Source organism: Biomphalaria glabrata, chromosome 3 (assembly GCF_947242115.1).
Source record: "Biomphalaria glabrata chromosome 3, xgBioGlab47.1, whole genome shotgun sequence".
Classification (NCBI taxonomy): domain Eukaryota; kingdom Metazoa; phylum Mollusca; class Gastropoda; family Planorbidae; genus Biomphalaria; species Biomphalaria glabrata.
The window spans coordinates 50,403,717-50,422,727 of record NC_074713.1 but is presented as its reverse complement, the minus strand read 5'-3'; the positions used below and the strand labels follow the sequence as shown (position 1 = coordinate 50,422,727).

Here is a 19,011-nt window from a genome sequence, read left to right as displayed (position 1 = left end):
AAAGAAACAGTTGACATTAATATCATCATCTATCAACTTTCTTTTTTTTTTTTACTTTACCTCAACATTTAAACTATTTCTATAATTTTAATTGAAGTTATTATGAAGTATGTTATATGACATTTGTTTTTCTTTTTAAAATTTTACTTTTAGCTTGAATCTTTGATAGCACAAATGCATTGTTCTTCTTTCAGCCTGGCAGTTCCGTACTAGCTTCTATAACAAACAGTCCTCAGAAAACAGACAGAAATATTAAAGAAGGCTTAGGTCCTCTGGGTCTGTCACGGCTCAAGCCCCCGGGACAGAAATCTGCCACTATTAAGAAGCAGGCTGAAGGTGGCCAACCGAATGATTGTGCCACTCAGTGACATCTCCATACGTAGATTCTTGGAAGCATTTTAGTATTGGGTACTATGAGTTGAATCTTGTATCATATTGTGTTTCAACAAATAGTTTGATATCCATTGAAATTCAATGAATCATTGAGTTCTACAGAATGTTCATTTAACTGAGTGTATTGAGTGCTGACAGATATTTGTTGTATTTTATTGATTTGTCTACCTCCAGCATATTACTCTGTGATTAGCTGATTAGTAATTACATTATCAAAGGACAATGAAGGGAACATTATGCTGTGAATATTGAGTCAATAATAAAAAAAACAACATGTTAGCTGTCTTCACTGATTGAAACTCCTCTTTCTAATCAAGCACGAGCATCAATCTCAACTTCAGTGTAGTTGAAGATAGCTTTAAACTTCCAATCTTTGATTTGAAAAGCCGTGCCCATACAGCTCATGAGTAGGCTAAGCCTTTTTTTTTTTTTTTTGCATTAGGTCATAGTTTCTTGGATTATTTATTTGCCTAGCTATTGGCAAGTTAAATGAGCTTGACCTAGTTTTTCCAAGCTGTGTTGATTCTGCAGTTTATGAATACAAAATTTGAGTGTGCATTTATACCTTGTCTATAAATAAGTTTTGTTTGAAAAGCTTCCTGTGCTCATTTAGAAAGGCAGCATCAGTGTTACCAACACATCCCTCTTTGTAGCGACCATTTATAGTTCCAGAAATACTGCCCAAATTTCATAAGCTGGTTGGGGGATCTTGCCTGTTCACCCACCTGGTGTATTACTGCACAGATGAAGAGTTCAACTACCTGGTAGGGGTTGTAGTTAATGTCCAGAATTGTGAGGCATATAAAATCCATGGGGAAAATGTTGAGCCCTCAGAATGTTTCATACCATTGTGTTAAATATATTTCATGTCATTAAAAATGATTTTTTTTTTCACAATTGATCACAAACAGCCCCCCCCCCCCCCCCCCCCCACCTCATCAAATAAAGCAAGTAAGAGAAATGACTGTTTCCTGATGCTGGGAAACTTTGAAAATGCATAAATTTTTTTCAGTGACTTTTTATGATATTTGTTTAAAATGTCTCTTTAAAATGATTTGTTTGATTATGTGAATAAGAAATTTTTATACATGCTTATTACTTCCTAACTTAAATTTTGACACTTGTTGTTTTGACCATTTTGTTTGCTCTATTTTTTGTGTATATATCTAATACTCAATCTAAATGTCTGTACAGTTTGTTGGTTTTCTAACTATGGTATCTTATGTTTAATTTATCATCTATGAGAATAAACAGCAGATACTCTATGCCAATCCCATAAGATTTTGTTGTATAGATAAATGTATTCTAATAATTTTATGCATAAAAATAAATGAATGTAGGTATTACTATCATCATACTCACTGAAAGATTTTCTCTAAAACATTTTAATAACTATTTGTACTCATCACTCAGGCCTATGACGTCGTGCATGGCAGAACAAAACAAAATAGAATAAATAATTAACAATAATTAATTTTCCTGAAATAAAATTTGAATATACCTGAGCTAACAAACAAATGTTGACATCTAGCAAATCTCCATCATTCTGGCTGCAAACAAACAGTTTAATAGGCTTTTCCTTTCATAAGCCAGTCACTTTATTTCATGGTAATTAGAATCTAGTCTTTGACCAACTGCTTGTCTTTGAATTTTAAACTAATAAATTAAAAAAAGTAAGGTCATTTGGATAACAAAAGAAAATGTGACAGTTGGTCGAACCAAGCTATAAGATGATATAAAGTCAAAGAGGGTGACAGCTAATTGATCCAGGTTATGGAGAAACAAAATTCAAGAGGTGCCAGCTTATGACTTCGGAACTTTCCAGCATTTCTGGCATACTAGTGTGGTGGAATAAGTCCGCCGATCGGTCCGTTTCCACTTCCCGATGGGGACGATGGCCTGCGACTCCTAGGGGTAAAGTCTTAAGAGCCAACGTGGTAAATATTTTGCTAGTATTGTATAGGCACGTTGACAGGTGCAAGCAAGAACCAAAGCTTAAGGATTTTGTGGAAGAAACAAATATATTTAATAAACAATGGTTAAGAAGAAATACAATCCATGAGTGTGGGGGGGGGGGGATGTACAGAGTGATTTAGGATAACTTTTAAGATATTATCACTGGGATAAAACATCGAGTATGGTTTGCTTATTCGGCTGTCTCTCACTTATCTGTATCCAAGATTCCCTTTAGGGGTGGGGTGAGTTGAGGCTCCGTTGTGCTGGCAGCCAGTTGCTGGTGCCCTGCGGGTAGGCAGGCACTAGTTTAATGAATATGAGGATGCCACGCGGTGGGCTTACTCCCGTAGTAGGTGCAGACCGGTCCTGGGACTTCAGCCTGGAATGCCTTCAGTTCTGGTGAGGGTGATGAGTGACTCACCCTCAACGGGAATGTGTGGAGAGCTGCTGAGGTCTACCTTCAGGCAACCAAAACACGCCAGCCCTGGTGCAGGAGGCTATGAGATGAGATGTGAAAGGAGCCTGGATGGCGAGCGGCGCATCCTTGACAGGGGCGTCTCCCTCAGACTAACTGGGATACATTCTAATTTACTAAACCTAAAATAATTGCTCTATGGGCTCATAATACAAGTACACATAAAAGGCAGGGACATAACAGAGGAGAGAAACAGAGGGACCATATTACAGGGTTGTAGCCCCTGTGACCTTACTGGCCCACAGGCGGCACCTTCGACATAGAGGGGTCACGGAGGTCACGCCACAGGTGAACAAGTCCACGGTCGCTCGTAACTAGAGGACCTTGACAAGAAGAAAAGGGGGGGGGGGGTAGAAAAGGACACATAACTAATGCAGGTCGAAACTAATGGGGTAGACACTCGAGACTGACTCTCAGGCCTAAGGGTGCATGTTAACAGTACAGCAGTGGCGTAGCCAGCAGTGTTCTGGCCGCACAGGGCATCAAGCCGAGGATACACTTTGTCAGTAAAATCTACACATTTGTATAACAAAGGAAGAAACACTAACAAATTTATTTATTTCGCTGCTTTGTTTTTCTCCTATATGCTTCCTTGCAATACATTTAAGCTGCAGATTATCTTGAATCAATTTAATTACATTTGTTTAAAGCTCTGGAGCCAACGCACTTTTACACTTTCTTCAGAGTCACATGGTACATCCATTGTTCAATGCTTCGTATTATAATAAGGGCCAAAGTTGTGTTGGTACATTTTTTTAAATTAAATTGTTCAGCACACGGGTTTCATCTAAATCTAGATTGTATTAATATGCCTCTTGACTCTAGTTAACTTTTGTAGCTTATTTTTATTTCATTGTGATTCTTTTTAGTTTTAGCAAAGGATAGGTGAAAGTGAATGTGAAGTTAAATGTCAACCTGGCCTAACTGATGTCTTATAATGAATATCTAATTGATCTAATTGTTTTGTAAAGGGCCAATCTCTTATTCAAATCCTCAAGAAAAAAACATTTCCGTAATTTTTTTCCCCTTTAGTTTAGTAGGCCTATAGTTCCATGGTTCAGTGTTCTACAGCAATGAGACAGTGCTGCAGTTCACACGATAATATGAAAAAACTACTTATTAATTGTTGTTTTAAATTATGTCCAACTTATATGCACATTAAATAGATTTTTTCTCTTTAAAAAAAAAGTAAACATTTTTTTGTGTGTTACTGCAGTAGTTAGTATAACAGAACTTACATAACTTAGCAATACAAATGTAAAAAAAAACAAAACTGCTTGCATAAGTGATTTAAAAAAAAAATGATTTTTCGCTTTCAAAAAAGAAAAAAATTGATTCAATTTTTCTTTCTCTATACTGTGGAATAATTAATTTGTAGGTCTACTATTCAAGCCTCGCGGAACCCTAGTTTACCGCGGAACACAGTTAGGGAAACATTGTTGTAGATAAATCTATACATTAACGTCTCGTTACGTCTGTAACATATAAGATAAAATATGAAATTATAATGTAGCGCGGGAAAAAGTCGAAATTTATTTCTTTTTTTTAAAGATAACAACATCCGGTGTTAGACTGGATAATTTGTTTACGTGGAGGGTAACATTTCTTAGAATACATAGAATTCTAGATAGTAGATCTAGATCTATCTAGATCTATATCTAGAAATCTAGTACTAGAATATTATAAAATCTTTAGACTATAGAATAGATCATATATCTATAGATTCTAGATCTATAACCTATAGAGTAGATCTCTAGAGTGATTACACTACACTCAGTCACTACTCACTACACTTGTCTACACTACTACAGTCTACACTTCTAGCTAGATCTACTTCTACAGTTACAGTGTTACACTGTTACAGTGTACTGAGTACTCTGTTACGCTCTGTAACTGTAAGTGTAACTGTAGACTGTATTGTAAGTTAAGAGTGTAGTCAGTAGTGTTAGTGTAGTCTCACTCAAGACAAGTCTGTAGAACTGTAGTAAGTGTAACTGTAGATCTAAACCAGTGATTCCCAAAGTGGTCTATATAGACCCCCAGGGGTCTATGACGACTTCCAAGGGGTCTACGAAAGTGAAAAAAGGAATTGGGGGTCTATGAGATGTAAATGGGGGTCTACGAGAGTGGATCTCGATTTCAGTAGGTCGTGATTTTAATTAAAATCTTAAAATAATGGAATTAGGTAACTGTAGTTTGCTTTAGAACAGTGGTTCCCAAACTTTTTTGGCTCGTAGACCCCTTGTCATGTTTTCCAGGATTCGGTAGACCCCCTGGTTAGCTAATATTGCTGAATTAATTTTTTTCTGATTTATGAACTTCCAATGTGTTTTTTTTTCAACGATGTCTAATGGACATTAGGAATTAGGTAGCCACATGCATGGGCGTAGCTGGAGGTGAGGTTGGGTTGCAAAAATCCCCCAATGAAAAAATCCGGGCTACGCCTATGACCACATGTAAGTTAACCTAATAGAATTAATGAAACAAGTCTGTTAAAAAAAAGCATTGTACAACCTCCATCGAATTAAATTTCGTTTTAAAATAAGATCTTTGACATCCAAGAACTTTGATACAGTGTCAAAAAGAAAAAAAAAGAAAATAAAGCTTTTCAACAACCATCACACTTCAGTGTGAAGGAAGAACTGATGAAAGTTCTGGTCATTTTCTCAACACATTTGAGCAAGTTATTTGATGTGTTGCTTGGGTTAACTGCGTTAACAACAAATTGAAGATATTCAAGCATCTACCACTTTTTCACTATCCTCAATAAGACCCAACCATGAAAGTTGTTCTCCATTCGTTGCTACTGGCATTATAGTTCAAGGGAGTGCTTTTTCTTTATAGTAGTCTTTCAAAAACATTCAATATTGATTATCAGTTTTTGCAAAAAGAAGCTTTTCGTGGATTTCTTTATCTATAATAAAACAAACATTCGCCAATAAAATTATTTCATTACCAGGCAATATTGACTCGTTTCACTTGTATTAGGAACTCATTTCATCAATAGGCCTTTCCACTGTTTTGTTACTTAGAGGAATTCTGTAATACTATCAGATGTAGGTTTGTGGACATAATAGTTTTAAAAACTTCTTCATCGCATGCCAAAATCATTTTTTCGCCTATTGTGTGATTTTTTCCAAATTTCGCAATAAGTAAAAGATTGTTTAAGAAAGACACTTGCAGACCATCATCTTCTCTTTTTAATGCCAAATCAAAGTTTTTGTCCACTATAGATCTTTTCTCAACTTTATTATTGATTTTTCAAAAGCGTTTCAAATCTACATCTTTTTTTATTAAGATGGCATCGTCTGAAAAAAAATCCTCCAACTTAGGTGGTTTTAAAGCGTCAGTAAATAACACTTTGTTGCATACATTACAGATAGACCATATAAGTTCGACAAGGAAAGAAGCTAAATTTTCAAACTGTGAAATTTCATAGTTAAATATGACTATGTTAAATATAAATTCCCTGTAGACTAAATTAAGCCATTTAAATAAAGTTCTAAAATAATTTTTCAAATAATTTATATTTGTATAAGATAATTGTTAATTCCATTATTTTAAGATTTTAATTAAAATCACGACCTACTGAAATCGAGATCCACTCTCGTAGACCCCCATTTACATCTCATAGACCCCCAATTCCTTTTTTCACTTTTGTAGACCCCTTGGAAGTCGTCTTAGACCCCTGGGGGTCTATATAGACCACTTTGGGAATCACTGCTTTAGAATAATATTGAAGATAGAGGTTTTCCACCTCAAAACGCTCTGTAGAGGGATTTTAAACTCAAAACCATCTGGAGGGGTTTTAAACTTTTTTAAAAAAGTCATCTGTAGAAGAGGGGTTTAAACTCAAGGTTTTAAACTAAAAACCACCTGGTATGGGGTTTTGAACTCAAATCCCCCTTTAGTAAAAGCATTTAGAAATGAGGTCAAACTCATTACCTCGTTTTTATACCTTGCTTGAAATTGACTAGGTTTAGTAAAAACACTTAGATTGTTGAATATTAATTTAATTTTAATATCTTGAAATTGACTAGGTTTAGTAAAAACACTTAGATTGTTGAATATTAATTTAATTTTAATATCTTGAAATTGACTAGGTTTAGTAAAAACACTTAGATTGTTGAATATTAATTTAATTTTACTATCTTGAAATTGACTAGGTTTGATCATGTTCATCACGTTTAAGGAACTTCTTGACTGAGGCTGAGGAGATATCTATTTAAATTTATTCTTTTAATTTTTTTTCCAGACTAAATTGCCTGAGATTTGATTTCAATTACTCATGGTATTTGTACTGATATTTAGTCTTGGCTACTCATGATATTTGAAATGGGGATACTGTCTGCTAGGAGGGGTAAGAGATGTATGTTTTTTTTTTTTTTTTGTTTCTACTTATTTGAATTGTATACATTATTTAGCCCACCCAACTTATAAGACATTTGATATACACCACGTTTAGGACATAAATAATTAGAATACATGTATCCTATTCTTTTTTTTTTCTAGTGGGTGTCTTGCTGGCAGTATTTTGGATTGGTGCCTTGTGTTATTTCTGGTTGCCTGATGCAATCAAATACATTTCAAAATCAGATACAGAAAGTAAGGATGATGCAAGTTTTTACATTAATACAATAAGTGTTGGCCTGTTGTAAAGACACAGGATTGGCTTAACTCTCATTGCTTTTTGTCATTACTAGTTTCCTATTTAAATGTTTGTTTTCTTTGCTCTCCTGAACCTAAAAATAATTTATAATCAAACATCTTACTGCATATATTATGAACTAACCTGATATAACACACGGCCAGTCGGACTTTGTTTTTTAGATATTACTGGTCTACTGGATTGAATTTAGATCTGTCAAACATGGAGAATGTTCCTTTCACATTTAAAAAAATTGCCACAAAAATAATACTAGAGTGTGAAATTGGGTTTTCCCGTTCAGCAGACTTATTCATATCAAATATAAGATACTGTGAAAACAGGTTTAAACGAATTGTATACAAGTTTTGCTCTTATGTAGCGATACAATTAGGTACTTTTTGTCTAGTTTTGAGGGCCCTCCGGTTGTGGGAGGAACAACGAGTTTCTGCCATGATCTAAGGAACATTTATGCCAAGTTTTATCAAGATTTGGTCAAATGGTTTTTATTTTGATTCTGGACATACATACATACATACATACATACATACATACATACATACATACATACATACATACATACATACATACATACATACATACATACATACATACATACATACATACATACATACATACATACATACATACATACATACATACATACATACATACATACATACATACATACATACATACATACATACATACATACATACATACATACATACATACATACACCTTACTTTCTGCCTTATATATTATGATCATTCCTATCTGACCTGGTTTTATCCAAACTACTTACAGAAAGTGTTGAAGAAGATAATTTCTCTCTAGATCAGACTTTGCATGTTTGTATTGCGTCTGATCACAAAACTTTAGGTAAGTAGATCTCCTTCCTTTTTCTAATTAGGTTGATTTATGCATTGACATTTTGCTATCTAAAGTTTTATGTCTACATAAGCAGATTAATTGGGGTAACAGATATCTCTGGCCTGTCTCCAACATTTTTGTTTCCCATTGCCAAGCTTTCAACTTTTAAACTGGAAAGTACTCCAAATTTTTAAATTTACAGCAGATCAACACATTTCTTTTCCCTCTTCCCATTTCTAAAATAAAAGGCTCCTTCTAATGACATTTATTAACTCTTTCTCTCCGTAATTATTTACCACATTCTGGTGGAATCAACGCTGGTATCGTCAGTTAGGAGAGAAAGAGTTAAGAATTAATTTCCTTTAATTTATGATAGGGAAAGTTTAACTGGTAGACATAAAGTCTTACCTAATGTCTAACAATAATTTCAAAAGAGCCATGTGTGATCATCTGTCAATTTTGTGAACTTGTTCCAAATGATGTTATCACTTCTAAACTAAGCGAGCTGTATGTCCGCGTCACAGAGTAAATTTGAGAAATAGTCTCCTAAATCTTATGTACTGTTTACTTACAAATGTGAGTGTTCGTCAACATCATCCATTAATGTCATATCAACTATAGATGGTGTCTATACTCAGTCGGTCAGACAAGCTACCAGATATATATATATATATATTCGTCAACACCATCCATTAATGTCATATCAACTATAGATGGTGCCTATACTCAGTCGGTCAGACAAGCTACCAGATATATATATATATATATATATATATATATATATATATATATATATATTCGTCAACATCATTCATTAATGTCATATCAACTATAGATGGTGTCTATACTCAGTCGGTCAGACAAGCTACCAGATATATATATATATATTCGTCAACACCATCCATTAATGTCATATCAACTATAGATGGTGTCTATACTCAGTCGGTCAGACAAGCTACCAGATATATATATATATATATTCGTCAACATCATTCATTAATGTCATATTAACTATAGATGGTGTTTATACTCAGTCGATCAGACAAGCTACCAGATATATATATAATGTGTATGTTACACACTGACTTTTATGCATTCTGCCATGTATGTCATAATTCTGTGGGTCACACCATTATCACAAGTGAGCTTTGCTTTATTTTAGAAAATTACTCTAAAATACACATTTTTTATTCTTTAAACACTTACATGTGGTACCATGACAGCATACTGGAGTATGCACTTAGTTTACTTTTCATTTTTGTTATAATACTGCTGGCTTTGTTTTCATGTTGAATTTTTAACCACAGTATCAATGCTTTGATCCTGTAGGAGGAATGATTGCACTTATCAACAGTATCATTATAAATACCAACTCTGAAGTGAAGTTTCATCTGATAGTTGACAGTCAAAGTGTAGATCGTGTCACGTAAGTAACTGTTTCCTAGATTGTATACAATTCCACTGAACATTGAACATGAAGTTTCCCACTTAATATACATAGAACACGTGAAATAGAGAATACTTCTTATTTGGAAACCAGTTAACTGAAAACAAAATATTTTTCTATGAAATTGGCTTAACTTTTTAAAAGAAAAACAAAAATATATATATATATGTTTTAGTGAGAACTTCTTTTTTTATTTAAATCTTTGTTAATCAAGTAATTTTAATCAGGAACTTATATTTATATCTTTGTAATTACAAACTTTTTTTGGGTATTGTATAGTATATGGATCAAGAGTACCAAACTGAGATACATTGATTTCGAAGTGAAAGCTTTCCCAGAGGAATGGGTTGATGGCAAGATTAAAATACGAGCAGGAAGAAAAGAGTTGGCTAGTCCAGTAAGTAAACACAAGTGTATCACAACTAGGTCAGGACTGAGTTTCTTAGTTACTTTGGCTGAAGAGGGGGGTTTTGAGGTGGAAGTTTAATAGAGGTTTTTTTGTTTAGATTTAGTCTTTTGAGAAGTCTCAGAAGGGAATGGGTTTTTGTAACTGATAGTGGTCAGTTAGCTATTATTTTGTGAATGGAGCAAGTTAGTTTTTATCTGGCCATTGAAGAGAGTTAGTGGTCAGTTAGCTATTTTGTGAATAGAGCAAGTAAGATTTTATATGGCTATTGAAGACAGATAGTTTTAGTAGTTAATTAGTTTCTGATACTTTAAGTATCTAAGTATTCCAAGTATTCTTTACAATTGAGAACAATATTGTTGATAAGATATAATATACAATCATATACTCTGGACCTAATTGAATGTCCCCTTGCTAATTGTGCACATGAACATTATAATTATTGTTATATGAATAAATTATATATGTTCCAATACATGAGTTGTAGGATGTGAAGTTGGGATAAGGATAAAATATAAATTAAAACCTCTACAAATAAGAAATGATTTGACAAGCTTGTACAAGACTTTATTAAATTATGCACTGAAGTCTTCTTCTAATTTCAGCTCAACTATGCCCGCTATTACCTGCCAAGGTTATTCCCAGATATCAACGATAGGATTGTTTATATAGATGATGACTGTATTGTTCAAGGTATAGTGTCAGTCTCTTATGCCATTGTCTTGAAATGATAAGGATAACAGTTGACATTTTTAAATAGCTGGTGATTCTATTACAACTGAAGAAATGACACATTTAATATTAACCAAAAATCTCTTGTATAAAGAATTTAATGTGGACATTACACAAATACTAGTTAATTAAAGCTACTGCAGCTACTAAATCATAGACAGAATTACCTCTTAATAGATAGTTTACCAGCTTAGTGATAAAAAACATGGACAGAATTACCTCTGAACAGATAGTTTACCAGCTTAGTGATATTAAACATGGACAGAATTACCTCTGAACAGATAGTTTACCAGCTTAGTGATATAAAATATGGACAGAATTACCTCTGAACAGATAGTTTACCAGCTTAGTGATATTAAACATGAACAGATAGTTTACCAGCTTAGTGATATTAAACATGGACAGAATTACCTCTGAACAGATAGTTTACCAGCTTAGTGATATTAAACATGGACAGAATTACCTCTGAACAGATAGTTTACCAGCTTAGTGATATTAAACATAGACAGAATTACCTCTGAACAGATAGTTTACCAGCTTAGTGATATAAAACATGGACAGAATTACCTCTTAATAGATAGTTTACCAGCTTAGTGATATTAAACATGGACAGAATTACCTTTTTGACAGATAGTTTAGATGATGTAAAAGAATGTATGAGCTTATTTTTTTTTAAATAATAAAATCATTTCTTTCTTAGGAGACATCAAATTTTTATATCACATGCATATAAGACCTGGACACTGGGCAGCATTCTCTGAGGACTGTGAGGGTGTAAACAAAAGATTAAGTCGATTGAGTGTAAGTCGTATCAAGGTTACTTTGTCTGATTGATTAGACTGTCTAATCATTTTGTCATCCATCTTAAGAGGTGCATGTTATTGGTAGAAATTGAAAAGAAGAATATTACATAAACATGGACGCTTGCTCTAGTGATAGACATTTTAAAAGACAATTATGTATTATAAACATTATAATGTGGAGTCTGAGTGGTGTCTGGCATGGACAAGATCAGCAACTTTGGAAATGTTATTAACAAAATATTTTAAGCTATTATCTTTATATAATACAGACGTTACTTCAAAAAAGAAGATGATTACGTCCTACGCATCATGCATTTAGTCATGCATATTAACCAATGACTTAAATTCTGCCAAGTCACTGGTATTCCTGGCTAGCTCAGGCAACCCATTCCATGCTCAAATAGCACTAGGGAAGAAGGAGTATTTGTACAAATTTGTCCTAGCATATGGGATGAGGAATGTGCCTTTAAGCTATTGTTCCTTTGCTCCCAAATTATATTGTACAGTGGGAAATATCTGAGGACAGGATTCAAACCCTAGACTTTACTGTGGACAATGTACCACATAACCATTTTAATTGCCATCAGGAGTCTATTTTTTTGTCTTGTCTCTCTCAGCTCATTATCATTAAGTTTGTGTAATCAACAAATTAATGACAGACTTAGAAGCTACACATTAATGACAGACTTATATTTTTTTTCCTGGACATTTCTTCCAGAATGTGTATGCAGAGTTTATAGACTTTAAAAATGCTAATGTGAAAAAATTGAACATGAAGCCATCGGCTTGTTCCTTTAATACTGGAGTATTTGTAACAGACCTTAGACTTTGGGACAAGAACAACATAACACAGCAACTGGAATACTGGATGGAGCTGAATACAAAGTAAGACTAAGACTTTGTTTTTAAATAGCTACATTATGAAACTTCCATTCATACTGCTATCCCATTCAGTAACAGATATGAAACAAAAATTAACTCTAGGTCTTTAAAAGGGTCCATCTACTAGTACGCTTACAAAACTATAAAGACTGATAAAGGTCTACAAAGTGATGATGAAGTATGTGGAGATGTCTACCTAGAAGCTCACTATTTGAATAAGCTAGACTTTCATGGTTTGTGAATTCTGAACTTTCTAAATTAATTTAACTGATAGAATTTGTAACGTATTTTTCAGTTGATAAAATAAAATGAGTCATAACTGAGTATTATTTAAATTCTGATTTTTCTCAGAAACCACATTTATGAAGCAATCCCCTCATCCCCCCCCCCCTTTTTTTTAAATTGATGTTTAACTTTTGAGTTAAATACTTCATTTGCTTATCATTTGATATTTCACATTGTTTAAGCCATAAATTATTCCAGGATTCCAGACATTCATTAGGCACTCTGAAATGTAATTCTAAAAAACACCCATAAGAAATGTGATTTGTGTCACACCTTAGTGCACAAGCCAGAAGAGAAGGGCTAATCAGGTTAATGGTCACGTGAAACTTGATTATTTTTAGATTGAAAAATCTTAAGACCTTGAAGAGATATCAATGTAAACAATGCTAATTTAGGAATATTTAGAGAAAGATAGAAGGTCAAGAGAGAAAACTACGAAGCTTGAAGAAAAGATTAACAATGATGTAAACAATACAGGAAAATCTTTGTATGATACAATATAAGGAACGTAGAGCTAGCTTTCCCTGTCATTGTTCCAAGTAGATAATTCAGTGTCATCATCAGTACCTTCACTACGCTTTATTTAATCAACAATAATATTACGCTAGTCAGGTTTTTATTCTGTTAGTACAAGTGATTTATGTTTTATGTGAATTTGTTCATTGCTGGATTACTTGCTTTATTGAACTGAATTTGAAAGCATTAAACTCAAAATACATTCTACACTGAAGTATTAAACTCATGGAAAATAATATTCTACGCTGTGTTTCTTCAGGATGTTCTAATAGAGGCATTTACAAACTCTCACATGTCATGCAATTTGGGGAAACAATACTACTCTCTAAGGGGGGACACATTTTTTTTTCAGTTTTGTTCCATTTGATGTAATAAACTTTTTTTTCTTTTTTTCGGTTATATAAAATCTTACAGCCTGACTTTGTTTCCTCAGAGAGGAAGTGTATGGGAATGAGAAGGGGGGAGGTGGTTCACAGCCACCTATGATGATTGTGTTCTATAACAAGTATACGAATATTGAATCTCTTTGGCACGTTAGACATTTAGGTAAGTTTTATCATCTCTTACTGTACAAGTGTTTACATCTATCCTAGTTTCCATGATTTTTAACATCTAAAACACAGTTTACATCTACCCTAGTTTCCATGATTTTAAACATCTAAAACACAGTTTACATCTATCCTAGTTTCCATGATTTTAAACATCTAAAACACAGTTTACATCTACCCTAGTTTCCATGATTTTAAACATCTAAAACACAGTTTACATCTATCCTAGTTTCCATGATTTTAAACATCTAAAACACAATTTACATCTATCCTACTTTCCATGATTTTAAACATCTAAAACACAGTTTACATCTACCCTAGTTTCCATGATTTTAAACATCTAAAACACAGTTTACATCTACCCTAGTTTCCATGATTTTAAACATCTAAAACACAGTTTACATCTATTCTAGTTTCCATGATTTTAAACATCTAAAACACAGTTTACATCTACCCTAGTTTCCATGATTTTAAACATCTAAAACACAGTTTACATCTATCCTAGTTTCCATGATTTTAAACATCTAAAACACAGTTTACATCTATCCTACTTTCCATGATTTTAAACATCTAAAACACAGTTTACATCTATCCTACTTTCCATGATTTTCAACATCTAAAACACAGTTTGCATCTACAAGGAATCTCTGTCTGTGGGCCTACTAGGAATCTCTGACTGTAGGCCTACTAGGAATCTTTGAATATAGACCTACTAGGAATCTCTAACTTGTCAATGTCTTTGGTAAACTTGACATGACTTAAAGGATTTTCTTTTCTTTTTTCACATTTTTCAACCTAATGTTATGTTTAAAAAAATAAAAATAGTTTAAAATAAAAATGAGAATTATTTTACTGAACTAAATTTTCTTTTTTTTTTTTTTTTTTTTTTTTTATTCCATAGGTTTATCCGCAGGGACAACATACAACAAAGGATTATTAGAAAATAGAGCAAAGCTGATTCACTGGAATGGTCCCTTCAAACCCTGGGGAAGAGTGGCTCAACACAGCAGTATATGGGACAAGTATTTCATCCCTGAACCCAGTGGGCAGTTTAAAGTAGTAAGAAGAGCTGTGTAAACTTATGGCTTGATGTAGAACCTGTTTAAGATAAGATGATTTTATTGGTCCAAATAAATAGGAATTCAATTTGACTACAATTGTCCATCTCAGATCAGTTTCTATGAGTTATAAGTACAATAATGACTCATTCACTATTATTCTTATCTATACCAACTGGAACTAGCAATCTTTTTTATAAATCATCGCATTGATCTGATTAGTTTGGGTACAATAATGACTCATTCACTAGATTTAAGTTTCTAATCTATACCAACTGGAACTAGCAATCTATTTTTTATAAATCCTGGCACTGATCTGATTAGTTTATCATTTTTAAAACTATTTAGTCCTTTGTTTTTTGCATACCAGACATTAGAAATGCCTTTCTTTTTTTTTTTTTTATAATTCTTAAATTGGTGCATCAACGATCCAATCCATTGACTAAATTCTGTCATTAGATATATTGTACATTATTTTTTATTTCCAAGGAGATGTACATTGTTTTGTAAAGATGTTTATAGTGCAATTCTTTCATCCATCTGTCCTAACTTCTTGTTAATTTTCTAATGTAATGAGCCCATAGTTAGACTAAAATTGTTTCAGATTTCTCTGTCACTTGAGTTTTCCTTTGATATATTCTTGTGTTCATGTGGTTCCTTCAAACTGAAATTTGAAACATTTTCCCCATGTTCTAATGTTTAAAGAATTTTATTTGTATTTGAATCTCCTTTAGTGAAAACTTGAATGTGTATTATGTAAATACCTTTTGGGCCAGTGATCATTTTCTTTTTGTTACCGTACATTATATTTTTATTGATGTTATATTTTTTAGAAACTTTTTTTTTTTTAATTATGATTTATCTAGTTCTTGAATGTAACATTCTTGTTTATGTGTGAATTTTTTTTATTTCGCATGTTATTTATGCTCAATAGATTTTTTGTTTACATAAGCTTACAGAACAATATCTGGGAAAAGCCAGATTTTTTATTAAGATGTAGAGCTTTACAAATTGTATGTTTACTCTGTATGCATAGTGTATGATAATTTTATTTGTATGTAAAAAATATTGTTACAAAGTATTAGTCTATGCCTGAGTTCAGTCTGTTAGTTGAAATGTTATAATACATTGTTATAATACTTAAAGACATAATCTTGAGCCAAAGTTTGTTATACTAGTTAACTTCCAGTCACTTGGATACTAATTTGTTTAATCAATACTCAGAAGAAGACAAATGTGTACTAGACGATAATGCCAGTAGGTCAGTTGTTATGCAATTACAAAGTAGATGAAAAAGAACAAATGCGGGGGACAGAAATGTTGTTTGTTATAGAGTAATGCTTTCTTGATCAAGAATAAAAGTGCTAACTGTTTGGTGAAAGATTTTTAAAGTTGCTTTCAGAAGTATAAAAATCACAAGACCTCAACTGTTAAATGAAAATAAGTGACATTGTGTTTTTTTTTTTTTTTTTTTTGTAAGACTACAACTCGTCATGCATAATGAATTATTGAATAAATGGAATTATGGTTGTGTTAAATTTTGAATATAGAAAAAAATTCAAATTTTTTTTACAATTTAATTTAAACATAAAGTTGTAATGTTATCTCGGCAGCCTCTTTCAAATTGACATATCATCACATTCATTGAAGCGAAAATCTTTTGATGAAATAAAATCCATTATAATGTTTTTTTGAACTCATTTAATAGGAAATGTGTGGCTGAGGCCAAAACTGCTTGGCTAACCAGCGGGCTGCTCTTGCATTCTCAACCAAGTGGTCTCAGGTTCATCGAAGACTGAAATTTTGAATTTCATGACCCCCCCCCCCCCCCCAATATTTCACCCAGCTTTAATTAGTACTCAGTACTTCTTAGGGGAAAACCTAACTTAGACATGCCCCAATGATGAAAGTAATCAGTTTTAACAAAGTGAGTCTCCTCCATCTTCTTACCAAGTAACCGAAAGGACAGACGATTACCTTGTATCTCAACAGATAACAATGTCATGACAAACAAGTTCAACAGTGTCCTATAGCAGAGAAATAGGTCAAAGCTTTAAGTAGCTTGGAACTGTGTTAGACAAGAAATTAAATTTTATTGCAAACTTAGATTACATCACCAAAAAAGGACAATGAAGATTAAAGCTACTAAGAAAAATATCCTTTAATGTTAGTGAAAAAGCTTTGCCACTGTTTGACCAAAGCTCACAATCTGCAGTATTAGAAGTTTCAACATCACTGCCTGGTATGGCAATCTGAACATATAAAAAAAATAATTTTTAAATTGAAAATGCTACTAGTAAGATCATAGCAAAAAACGAACCACACTTGGACACCTATTTGAGAAAAACATTACTTAGAAAGTTATTAAGATTTTAAGCATACAAAAATCACCCCTCTTCTTCATGATTTGAACATTTTACTATCACAAAGAAGATATTAAGAAACTGATCACAGAAACAAAAAGACACAAAAACTCTTTTGTTCCTTTGGCAATTAAATCATTGAACAAAATGTAACTTTCTGTTGTAAATTTCAAAAAAGAGAAACTGGGGTATGAATGTATATCTTGTGTACAAATGTTTGCTCTAATTATGTAAGTTTTTTTCTAATGCACAATTGTAAAACAAATTTCCTTACTGATAATAAAGATTATCATTATTATTAAATAGTAGGGTCTAGTATTACAACCATCATATTACAATGAACGCAGGAGTCTTCAATAGATTACTTGGACACATGATGTTGGTATAAACTTAATAGTGACTTGCAGATAGCTGCTACGAGTAAATGAGTTGCAATTCTATTAGGAGCATGTATTGTGACAGTAGTTTATACCAGAATATCATTAAGAGTGACCATTATCTTATTTGTATTTGAAATTAAACAATTTAGAATGAACTTAATGATTATGTTTTTATTATCAGTTGAAACGTATAAATTGTGGACTAACACCACTTGTCTGGTTAAGTGCTTGATGCCACACTAACATATCTCAGGGCAGATGATGTAAGATCATCTGTTTCTGAGGCTCACGGTTAACAAGGGTGTCATGTGGCTAGCACAAAGACCAACCACCTTTACTTTTGCCCAACTAACTTCAAGTACTTATTAGAGCTAGTCGGACTCAGGGGCACCCTAAAGATCCTGAAATTAAAAATCCCAGGCTTCGAACCTGGGACTCCTCGTTTCAGAAGCCAAGCACTTTACCACTAAGCCACTGTGCCTCCACATATCTTGGTAGACAGACAGCAACAAATATTTGTAATAACTAGTATTGTTTTAGATTAAAAAAAAAAATTCAATAAAATATTTTTTCTGTTCTAGATACATTTAAATATTTTGCAATATGTATTGTTAATTGTGATAGTGGACCACTAAATGATTCCAAAGTTTTGTAGTAACTGTATACTTATATTTGTATATTGTAACTTCAGATTTGTGATTAAAAATGTTAAAAATCAAGTAACTATATAGAAGATACATAGGTCATACAAATTTAGAATTATTTAAAAAAAAAATAATGAGAAAAGTATTTTGTAAATATTTCTTTATAAAGTTTCAGTAATTTTTAACTAGCATTTTTTTTAACTTGAATACTTCAAGCTAAAAACTATTTCAATTTATGGGCTACTGTCACATTGTGAGTTAACTCCTTTCTAGATGCATGAATGATTGTGTGGAATGTAATATGAACATATTGATACAAAATATATTTTTTACTTTATACAAATGCTTGAACATTACCTAACTGCATGTTTTTGTTGCTTGGTGCTAACACATAGTTCATCTATTAACCCTATCCATGCTGTTAACCCAACATGCAATATTGGATCAACTTTACAATGGCATTTGTTGCAGTTTTGTCATTGTAGATTACTAAGATAATGCTTTATAAATCTGGTCACATACCTGAGCCTATGGAAGTAATAAAATGAATAAATAAACTAGTGTTGTTATGTTTTATAGTTTTTCTTTGACAAAACAGTTTAACA

General features: G+C 32.7%; 2 protein-coding genes across 7 annotated transcripts in view; both read left to right on the top strand.

Annotated features, from left to right (window-relative positions):
• LOC106055416 (centromere protein F-like) overlaps positions 1–1,321 on the top strand; it is a 29,480-nt gene extending 28,159 nt beyond the window's left edge. The window contains exon 17 of the mRNA XM_056022507.1: positions 195–1,321. Within this exon, the coding sequence (XP_055878482.1) occupies positions 195–368 (174 nt within the window). The 3' untranslated portion in view covers positions 369–1,321. The remainder of the gene's footprint in view (positions 1–194) is intronic.
• A 3,042-nt stretch (positions 1,322–4,363) lies between these two features.
• On the top strand, positions 4,364–18,967 carry LOC106055417 (glycosyltransferase 8 domain-containing protein 1-like). Of its 6 annotated transcripts, none has more exons than XM_056022502.1 (11): positions 4,364–4,420; positions 7,080–7,184; positions 7,337–7,429; positions 8,277–8,351; positions 9,672–9,768; positions 10,069–10,186; positions 10,801–10,888; positions 11,628–11,728; positions 12,449–12,615; positions 13,847–13,959; positions 14,863–18,967. In XM_056022502.1, exons 2-11 carry the CDS (start codon positions 7,148–7,150, stop codon positions 15,036–15,038), a joined length of 1,065 nt encoding a protein of 354 aa, XP_055878477.1. In that variant the 5' UTR covers positions 4,364–4,420; positions 7,080–7,147; the 3' UTR covers positions 15,039–18,967. The 6 variants fall into 6 exon arrangements, with proteins under 6 accessions (XP_055878477.1, XP_055878474.1, XP_055878479.1 ...); XM_056022499.1 differs by having other exon boundaries at positions 7,080–7,193; XM_056022504.1 differs by lacking the exon at positions 4,364–4,420 and adding an exon at positions 4,653–4,719.
• Positions 18,968–19,011: the final 44 nt, after the last annotated feature.

Bases quoted from the DNA above. Each gene is read 5' to 3' on its own strand.
- LOC106055417 (XM_056022499.1), top strand. From the start codon at position 7,148: ATGATATTTGAAATGGGGATACTGTCTGCTAGGAGGGGTAAGAGAT. The intron at 11,729-12,448 runs GTAAGTCGTATC...CATTTCTTCCAG, and splicing joins AAAGATTAAGTCGATTGAGT to AATGTGTATGCAGAGTTTAT. The intron at 13,960-14,862 runs GTAAGTTTTATC...TTTATTCCATAG, and splicing joins TTGGCACGTTAGACATTTAG to GTTTATCCGCAGGGACAACA.